At 40.7% G+C, this 10,672-nt stretch overlaps 2 protein-coding genes across 2 annotated transcripts; one reads left to right on the top strand and one right to left on the bottom strand.

Moving 5' to 3' along the window:
- Positions 1 to 540: 540 nt before the first annotated feature.
- Positions 541 to 1,386, top strand: LOC148020870 (uncharacterized). Its single transcript, XM_087699473.1, has 2 exons — positions 541 to 932; positions 1,145 to 1,386. The coding sequence occupies exons 1-2, from the start codon at positions 566 to 568 to the stop codon at positions 1,384 to 1,386; spliced, it is 609 nt and encodes a 202-aa protein (XP_087555599.1). The 5' UTR covers positions 541 to 565.
- Positions 1,387 to 9,080: 7,694 nt separating this feature from the next.
- On the bottom strand, positions 9,081 to 10,275 carry LOC148020871 (uncharacterized). The gene is made up of 2 exons (XM_087698673.1): positions 9,821 to 10,275; positions 9,081 to 9,608 (listed from the first exon to the last, which is right to left on the bottom strand). Exons 1-2 carry the CDS (start codon positions 10,185 to 10,187, stop codon positions 9,367 to 9,369), a joined length of 609 nt encoding a protein of 202 aa, XP_087554799.1. The 5' UTR covers positions 10,188 to 10,275; the 3' UTR covers positions 9,081 to 9,366.
- Positions 10,276 to 10,672: the final 397 nt, after the last annotated feature.

Here is a 10,672-nt window from a genome sequence, read left to right on the forward strand (position 1 = left end):
TCGAGGTTGGGGCGTCACGCCGAGGCGACGCGTCGGGGGGGCGTCGCAACGTGGGGCGACGCGACGTGGGGCGTTGCGACGTGGGGCGACACGACGTGGGGCGTCGCGCTGTGGGTTGTTACGACTTCGATCTCTTTGGGGCACTGGATCTTTCCTCCTGCTTCCGTGAGCACTCCTTCACTCCGAGCAAGAGTTGCTCTGATACCAAGTGTGATAAACCTACACTCGTTACGCACTCAACACGGCACAGAAAGGTAACACGATATGAGCTCAAGGTATACTGTTGTATTATTCAATCCAAAAGCGGGACAACATAGACACATCCCAGGACTACACCCTCGTGACGCCGCACATAAGAGGGTTCACCACTGGGCATAGGGAATCACACGTAGAGTGGAAACAAGGCAGGGCTTTGAGTCACTACTACTACCTATATAGGTGCAATCGGTAGCAACGGCATGGTATAGCTACAAAGCCCTTACAGTGGGGGGGGGGGTGGGGGGGTGTACGGGAAGTATAAATCTGCATCAGCCTCTGTAGGAGCCAATACGATCGAGGTGTGATCATGGGCTCCTACCTGTCCATCGAGAACAACACGGAGGACTCGTATCTGGTGAAGGTGGGGCCAGACACAGAGGCCCTGAGGATAACATCCATAGTGGGGACGGTGGTGGCGGTGGTAGGGGCCGTGGTGAGCGGGGCGGGGGTGGTGGCGGGGGCCGTGGCGCCTCTGGCGGTGTCTCTGGCGGCCAACGGGGTGGTGGAGGTGCTGGGCGTGAGCACCGCCACTCTGAGCTCCATCAGCGCCGCCGCTGCCAGCGTCGGCGCCGCCACCGGCATCGCCACCAAAGCCGTGGGCTGGTCCCAGAGCTTCAGCGTCTTCGTCACCAGTCACCTCATCAACGACGAGGGCTTCGTCGACATCAAGCCAGGTCATGCTATATATAACGATGATAATAACATCTTGCAGGTATATATTGCACGGTCGACTGATTAGGATTCGTCAATTACCACCACACATTGACATACGCATATATGTCGCTAATAACACCGTCGACTGATTACACGGTCGAGACTAATTAGGATCCGTCAACTTCTGATTACACGGTTGAGACTGATTAGTGTCCGTCAATTATTCGTGCAGGGGAGACGCGTTCCTTCGGGAAGTATACCCTCTCCTTGTGGCGCCAGGCCACCTGCATTCGCGTCCGCCAGAACCCCGACAATGAAGAGGAGGTGGTCATCGATGCCGTGTACATGAGGCCCATCTTCACCGGCCCCACCGATGGCTCCACCCAGCCCCACAACATCAAGTACTGGGTCGACTGGAAGGGCCACCGAGATCGCACCGTGGGTCGATTGGGAGGTGCCCACAGCAAGCTTTAGTTATAGTCTCCGCAGGAAGAATTATATGATTAGGCGACTGCAGTAATGTTGAGCACGACACTGCCCAATCTAATCGTCCTCCCTATACACAAATTATTGCAATAAACAAGGCCGGCGCATAGCGCACATCACTGTTATCCTTTTTAGAAAGTCGTTTTCATTGCAAAGCTTACGCACATCAAGTACTGGGTCGACTGGAAGGGCCACCGAGATCGCACCGTGGTTCGATTGGGAGGCGCCAGTGGCACCCATAGCAAGCTTTAGTTATAGTCTCCGCAGGACGAATTATATGATTAGGCGACTGCCCAATCTAATCGTCCTCCCTATACACAAATTATTGCAATAAACAAGGCCGGCGCATAGCGCACATCACCGTTGTCCTTTTTAGAAAGTCGTTTAGCTAGTATTGGCATTTCTTGCTAATTTGGTGGTTCATTTCAATAATTTGCATTCTATGATATGAAACCACTAAATCCAATGTAACAACGGTTCTCATAGTATTTGAGCTAGTTTTTCCAATATCGCATAGCCCCCCATGTTATGACTATCCTTACCTAAGCTGATCCCTTGTTCAACTAGGCCCATATTGACATGGTTTGGCCATCTGCATACACAAAAGAATCATGTAACCAATGCAAGTCTGTACTATTTTTTTTCAACTATTATCTTGTGTTGATCACATTTCCCTAAAACCATTTCTTCCTAATCTTTCTCGTTGATGAGAAATGTAATTTTTTGTAGAGGGTCCAAATTGTCACAAAATTAGCCTTTTTGCTACAAGGCTAGTGTAAATGGGAATACATACTACACATATCAAAATATTTTTCATGAAGGTTTCAACTTGATTTTTTAAAAAATGAAATGGTTTTGATAAAAAAACATTGATTTTTTTTTTCTGCAAAAAGTGGTCTTAAAGATAAACACAAAAATATGCACTTCTAGCTAGCTTGATTTAATCCTTTTTATTGGGTGATCACATTTTTCTAAAACCATCTCTTCTCAAACTTTGTCATTAATGAGAAAGAATGAAATTACTTGTAGAGGATCCAAATTGCCACAAAAGTGGCTTTTTTGCTACAAAACTAGTGTTAAATTTCAAGGTGTACATTATTTGACATATTATAAACACTTTAATAAAAACAAATAATTATCAATTGAATATTGCAAAATGTACAATTATGATGTGAACATGATAGAATTATAATAAGCCATAAAGACTATAAATGTCACTTAATGTAAGCCATATACAATGAATATAATAATAATAATAATCATCATCATAAGTAATGATGGTACAAAAAATAAACAAAGGTGTAGGCTATAAGGCCTTACATAATGGAAGGGATAAGGCACAACATAAGGTAAAAAAGATTGGGGTGCTTCAAGTGGCTCAACTCGAGTGGTCTGCAAGGTCTACTAGAGATGGTCGACATCTAAGAGCTCATCTCAATTTAGTAGATCATCAAAAGAATTTTGTAACATAATCAAATATTAATCCAAATTTAGATAATATATAATGAAAAATATAAATTAGCTATACTATCAAAAGAGACATGACATACCAGACCATTGTGTATATAGAGCTTGTTGATGAGGATGTTCATACCATGCTTTTCTACATATGTTGTTTCAAGCCTAGTAGGATCCTCATTTTTGATAAAGTGCTATATCAAAGAACATAAACTAGCATTGTTAGAATTACAATAGTATTATGAGAAACATATAAAACAATAAATCCTTAATAAGAAATATAAGACTTACAAAGTTCTCTAGGTAGGTTTTATGACCACTAGTAAATAAGGGGATGCACAGCTCCTGCCTCTAGCTTTGCCCTCGCCACATCCCATTGCCACCACCATTACTGCAAAGAGGAAAGGGCCTCCTCCCTGAGTCTCCTCCAATCCTCCCTATCTAGCTACTTTGGCTTCCCTCCACCATACTTTATTGTGTTGTGTACATTTGATCATCTATGGAACATATGTATACATATTTGGTCCATCATCCACACTGTGGAGAATCAAATAGATGGTACCAGGAACTCCTCATGTAAGGAAGTTATCACATAGTCCTTGCTATTCTCTAGCATGCTCTTCCATCTACATAATGCATTGTATCGAAAGACATGCTGGCACAATTTCTTCATGTGTGTAATGAGTCTCATTTGCTCATCATTCATGAGCATAGTACTAGTGGCCTTGTCCACCAAGGTATTGAAGCCTAGTGGGAAAGGTCTAACATAGGTCCTCTTTGAACTAGGAGTACATTGCTAAGCATATCTAGGAGAATCGAGTACATCAAGCATACTTGTAGGAGAAACACCTATAGATAGCTGAGAAAATCTAGGTGTCAATGAGGAGATAATACATATGGGTGTGTGGCAAATGTGGGTGACATGGATCCACTCGAGGGGGTCATAGCATGTGTATCATCATAACATCCACTCAATTGATGGGAAGGAGTCCTAGAATTTGTATCAGAATATCCACCCAACCAGCTTGAGCCAGAATCCCAATTCAAGGGATCACTCGTAAATATGTAAATATATCAAGTGAATTTGAAACAAGGGGATTTAAAAACACCAGTTTTATGCATATAAGGGTGTCAAGAAGAAAGAATTATTCATAGATTGAATAAAAAAGAGACGTGTTTAATTTAAGAAAAACTCACAAATAAGGATATTTTTAAAAAGGTATTGAATAAACATGATATAGAGGATTCATATATAATGAACCCCCAAGTATCCTATGAGAGAGAGGAGCACTAATCGGTTGCAGGATCATATCATCTACATCTCCACAACATACCTCAAAGCTAGTTGTAGCAAAGCGAGGAGCACCCATAGGATGAGTACTCCTACTATAATGAGGAGACACATCATCCATGCCTTCATAATATCCATTGAACCCACCACCTCCACCAATTGAATGAGGTGTATCTAAGCCTTTGTGTATGACCAATCTAGAGGATCACATGTGCCTATTGGAGATTGATATATCACAACATAATAAGATCTAACATGACAATGTCAATTAGAATAACTCAAAATCTGCTCTATTTCTAAAATGCACAATTTGATATGGAGATATATGTGCAAAAGTCAACAAGTCTAGCTTCACATCTATGTATTGCTGACTCATAATGCCCTCTTGACCAAGTGTGGGGACTTGCATAATTAAAAAACAGATACTAATTGATTTAATATAGGAATGAAAGAAAAATAAAAGAACATCATATATATGAACTTGCATAAGAGACTAAAACATGTTACAATGAAGTGCTATTATAAGTGGTAATAATCGTAATAACAAGATATTGTAAACATATCCTCATTGAGAGCTGGATTTTAGAACCCAATTTGGACCCATTCTTGAAGCATTGAAGCTCGTTTTGGAGCAGAAAAGTGTCCAAGAGGCGTTAAAGAGCCAATTTTTATGAAAAATCAAACGGTGGCGAATGGCTGAGCTAGAGTTTTCCTAGATGTATTTCGACATCAGGAATCCAACACAAGTCTATGTTCGGGTTGTTTGACCCTCCATTTGTTCCCCGCAAGGTTCGGTGTTATAAAGCAACTACCGAATTAGGAAGCCGTAAAGTGCGTGGGAGAGGCCAGTTGATGGAGTTTGAGGCCACGAAGTCGCTGTCCAGTCGAATTGCAAATAGGAGTTCGTTTGGCCTTCAAAATTGAAAAATCCACTTGCGAGATAGTGTGAACACAAAAAGATAACACATTATTTTAATATTGTAAACCTTAGGCTTAATAAAAGCCTTGAAACTAATGCACAAACTGTCGAACAAAAGGAAGCATCAATGCGCCTCCTCATTTTTGCTCAATGCCTCTCCAATTCAAACCCGTTTGAAGAGACAGAGGGAGATTCTCGATTAGGAAGGGAGAGGAACATGATGGCTGCAAGCTTGCCCGTTTTAATAGAGGATTTAAAAATCTCATTTTTCAGTATTTCTCTCTCCTCCCTCTCTCTTCCCTTAAGAGGCAGTTCATGCTCATGAAGAGGATTGAAGACTGATTGAAGACCGCTTGTTCGGTACCGGATCACTGTCAGATGGATGGAGGGCTAGAGTTGGATGTTTAGGAGGTGGACTAAGCCTTGAATGAGGGCTGATCTGCAGTCCCACATCAGATTTTAAAACTCGCAAAGAAGGAAAAAAATCGATAATTCTATTTTACAAATGAAAATTGTTGTTTTTTATATTTGATTGAGCCAATGTTATTCTTATGGAGTGAAAATTGGTAGATATGTTGTTTATTGTTTGTTATATGCTTGCATGAAGAAAAAATCAGAAAATATAAAGTCAAAATGCTGAAAATATTTTTTAGAAACCTGTAAAACACGGTTTTTATGAGAAAAATGGAATTTTTTGTATTTTCGAGTGGGATAAATTAATACACATGGGATAAAATGCTAATAAAATCTAGATTTTTGCTATTCTAAGAATCAAGAGCCACAAATTTGAAAATATATCAATATTTTTATTAGAAAAATAGAAAAAAATAGAAGAAAAAAAGAGAAAAAATGTGAATATGTCTTATAAAATTATAGAAAAATATAATAAGTGGTTGTGGATGTATGGTGGGGCAAAGCATAAGGTTTGCCCTATCTTTTTGTTATAGTGTGTGATTTATTGCTCTTTATATACTAAATTATGATAAAATAATCTATATACCTATGCAACGAAGCAAAACTTAAACAATGAGGGGAAGTAGGATTTTGTGCAACAGTTTGAGGGCTGAAACAATAAAAATTCTATTTTTTTTTTCTATGCATAGCATTTAGAAAATGGCCTATTTCACTACAAGGATACAGGTGTATAGCAACAGTAGTTTCTAATGTAAATTAATGGTGTCGCTATAGCGACGGTACTCAAGTGAAAAAACGCGGGTCGAAATGTGAGCGCGTCATTTTGTGTGAACGAACGAAAGAGAGAGCGAAAGGAAGAGAGAAGGACATCTTGCATTTGAGAGAGAGAGGGATAGAAAGAAAGAAAGAGGGAGAAGGAAAGCTTCTCACCGCCGCCACCGCCGTTTGCGAAGAAGAGGAGGAAGTATACGGAGGGCGAAGAGGAGCCACCATCACAAAGAGGAGCCGCCAAATGTATTCTTGGGTCTTTGCGGTGAGTGCATTGTTCTCTCTTGCTTTCTTTTTGTTTTTTCTCCTTTTCTTTTGCTTGTTTTTGTTAAAAATCATGTGTATTGAGAGAGAAAGAGAGGAAATGAGAGAGGAAGAGGAAGAGAGAAAAGGAAAGAAGGAACGAGAGAGGGAGAGGGAGAAAACATTAAACATAATAGAGAAAGAGAGAGAGAGGGAGGAAGAGAGGAGAATGAATGAATAAAAAACAAAGAGAGGGTAAGATCTGTCAAGATTGTGGGAGAGAAGGAAGGAGTCTCACTTGTAGCTTTCTTGCTTGCACAATGGGGGAATACACACAAAGGTGGAGGCTGAAAATAGTTTTCCTCTTCTTAGTTGTGTAAGCCAAAAAATGACTCTCATTCAAAGAAATAGAAGAACCCTATATATGGGTCTCAAACCAAACTCAAATAACTAAGGTGGCATACTAACTGAGCCACGAACTAGAGTAGATAAGGATAGCTGTCATCTAGCTATTATTCATGGGCGGTGTACCAACCGCATCTGCAACTGACAAGTCGGTGACATAAATGCACAACGGTCACCCTGGCATATCACGAGTGGAGCTCGATCTCTCAACAAGATCATGTTCTTTAATTTCTTCTTTTCTTGTTTGTAGTAGTAGTAGTAGTAGTAGTGGTAGTAGTAGTTCTTTACTTTCTTCTTTTCTTGTTTGTAGTAGTAGTAGTGCAGGTAGTAGTAGTAGTTATTGTTATTGTTGTTGTTGTTGTTTTATTTCTTCTTTTCTTCTTTTCTTGTTTGTTGTTGTTGTGGTAGTAGTAGTAGTAGTAGTAGTAGTAGTGGTGGTGGTGGTGGTGGTGGTAGTTGTTGTTTAATTTTTTATTTTCTTGTTTATTGTTGTTGTGGTAGTCGTAGTAGTAATAGTGATAGTGGTAGTGATAATAGTAGTAGTTGTTGTTTAATTTCATCTTCTTTTTTTGTGGTAGTCATTGTTTAATTTCTTCTTTTTTTGTTTATTGTTGTTATGGTAGTCGTAGTCATAGTCGTGGTAGTAGTAGTAGTAGTAGTAGTAGTAGTAGTAGTAGTAGTAGTAGTAGTAGTAGTAGTAGTAGTAGTAGTAGTAGTTTTCTTATTTGTAGTAGTAGTAGTAGTAGTAGTTTTTTTCTTTTCTTATTTCTTGTTGTTTAGTTTTCTTGTTTGTTGTTGTTGTTGTTGTTGTTGTTGTTGTAGTTTTTTCTTCTTTTCTTGTTTGTTGTTAGAATGATAACAAAAACAAATTGCTTGTCGTAACATAGATCAAATGAAAAATGATGAAGGTCGTGATGTTCAAGATCGCGAGGCGTATCTTAATCAGCGTGTCCCATGTCCTTGCTCTCAACGTAAGCTAGTAATTAGACGAAAACGTCGATTGTCTATAGAACACGTACGATGCTATCAGAGATCATTGATCAGGAGATCTTAGATTTTGAGCAAACGGTAAGAAAAGTGTATATCAATCATTCTTTTGATGATCTACTACATTGAGATGAGCTCTTAGATGTCGACCATCTCTAGTAGACCTTGCAGACCACTGGAGTTGAGCCACTTGAAGCACCCCAATCTTTTTTACCTTATGTTGTGCCTTATCCCTTCCATTATGTAAGGCCTTATAGCCTACACCTTTGTTTATTTTTTGTACCATCATTACTTATAATGATGATGATTATTATTATATTCATTGTATATGGCTTATATTAAGTGACATTTATAGTCTCTATGGCTTATTATAATTCTATCATGTTCACATCATAATTGTACATTTTGCAATATTCAATTGATAATTATTTGTTTTTATTAAAGTGTTTATAATATGTCAAATAATGTACACCTTGAAATTTAACACTAGTTTTGTAGCAAAAAAGCCACTTTTGTGGCAATTTGGATCCTCTACAAGTAATTTCATTCTTTCTATTAATTGCAAAGTTTAAGAAGAGATGGTTTTAGAAAAATGTGACCACCCAAAAAAAAGGATTAAATCAAGCTAGCTAGAAGTGCATATTTTTGTGTTTATCTTTAAGACCATTTTTTGCAATTTTTTTTTTTAAAAATCAATGTTTGTTTAATCAAAACCATCTCATTTTTAAAAAAATACAAGTTGAAACCTTCATGAAAAATATTTTGATATGTGTAGTATGTATTCGCATTTACACTAGCCTTGTAGCAAAAAGGCTAATTTTGTGACAATTTGGACCCTCTACAAAAAATTACATTTCTCATCAACGAGAAAGATTAGGAAGCAATGGTTTTAGGGAAATGTGATCAACACAAGATAATAGTTGAAAAAAATAGTACAGACTTGCATTGGTAATTACATGATTGTTTTGTGTATGCAGATGGCCAAACCATGTCAATATGGGCCTAGTTGAACAAGGGATCAGCTTAGGTAAGGATAGTCATAACATGGGGGGCTATGCGATATTGGAAAAACTAGCTCAAATACTATGAGAACCATTGTTACATTGGATTCAGTGGTTTCATATCATAGAATGCAAATTATTGAAATGAACCACCAAATTATATTGAAGAGTTTATACAATTACTTTCGTACTTCAATTCCTTTTAAATATATTTATTATATAATGGAGAATTGCTATGGTATGACAATTCAAAGGTGGGCGCAGGGTGCAAGCAAGAAATGCCAATACTAGCTAAACACATTTTTAAGCGTAAGCTTTGCAATGAAAACGACTTTCTAAAAAGGACAACAGTGATGTGCGCTATGCGCCGGCCTTGTTTATTGCAATAATTTGTGTATAGGGAGGACGATTAGATTGGGCAGTGTCGTGCTCAACATTACTGCAGTCGCCTAATCATATAATTCTTCCTGCGGAGACTATAACTAAAGCTTGCTGTGGGCACCTCCCAATCGAACCACGGTGCGATCTCGGTGGCCCTTCCAGTCGACCCAGTACTTGATGTTGTGGGGCTGGGTGGAGCCATCGGTGGGGCCGGTGAAGATGGGCCTCATGTACACGGCATCGATGACCACCTCCTCTTCATTGTCGGGGTTCTGGCGGACGCGAATGCAGGTGGCCTGGCGCCACAAGGAGAGGGTATACTTCCCGAAGGAACGCGTCTCCCCTGCACGAATAATTGACGGACACTAATCAGTCTCAACCGTGTAATCAGAAGTTGACGGATCCTAATTAGTCTCGACCGTGTAATCAGTCGACGGTGTTATTAGCGACATATATGCGTATGTCAATGTGTGGTGGTAATTGACGAACCCTAATCAGTCGACCGTGCAATATATACCTGCAAGATGTTATTATCATCGTTATATATAGCATGACCTGGCTTGATCTCGACGAAGCCCTCGTCGTTGATGAGGTGACTGGTGACGAAGATGCTGAAGCTCTGGGACCAGCCCACGGCCTTGGTGGCGATGCCGGTGGCGGCGCCGACGCTGGCAGCGGCGGCGCTGATGGAGCTCAGAGTGGCGGTGCTCACGCCCAGCACCTCCACCACCCCGTTGGCCGCCAGAGACACCGCCAGAGGCGCCACGGCCCCCGCCACCACCCCCGCCCCGCTCACCACGGCCCCTACCACCGCCACCACCGTCCCCACTATGGATGTTATCCTCAGGGCCTCTGTGTCTGGCCCCACCTTCACCAGATACGAGTCCTCCGTGTTGTTCTCGATGGACAGGTAGGAGCCCATGATCACACCTCGATCGTATTGGCTCCTACAGAGGCTGATGCAGATTTATACTTCCCGTACACCCACCCCCCCGGTAGGGCCGGGCGGCCCGGGGGCCATATCTTAAGAAGTATAAATCTGCATAAGAATATTAATGTTGACCCGGAACCATGAATGTAGCTTGTTCAGACAATATCACCTCCACCAGCTGGATCCTGCCAAGTTCGATCCCGCTTAAGACGTATAAATCTGCATAATTCGATAATCGTTGATCCGGAACCATCAGCTTATTCAGACAATATGACCTCCACCGGCTGGATGCTGCCAAGTCCCATGATCCATCCTCCCTAATTTCTTTCTTCGATGCTTCGTCTTCGGACTTCCCCCCATGCTCCTGTCGCATGTGAAACCTTTAATAACATACTGGTCGAACGTTCCCAAAAGCTTCGGACACATATGAAGTCAGAGACTCAGGGCGTCGGTCGGAGGGAACCTTTGAATTTGTT

Source organism: Lygodium microphyllum, chromosome 18 (genome assembly GCF_053477565.2).
Source record: "Lygodium microphyllum isolate KBCC chromosome 18, Lygodium_microphyllum_v1.1.10, whole genome shotgun sequence".
In the NCBI taxonomy this organism is placed as follows: domain Eukaryota; kingdom Viridiplantae; phylum Streptophyta; class Polypodiopsida; order Schizaeales; family Lygodiaceae; genus Lygodium; species Lygodium microphyllum.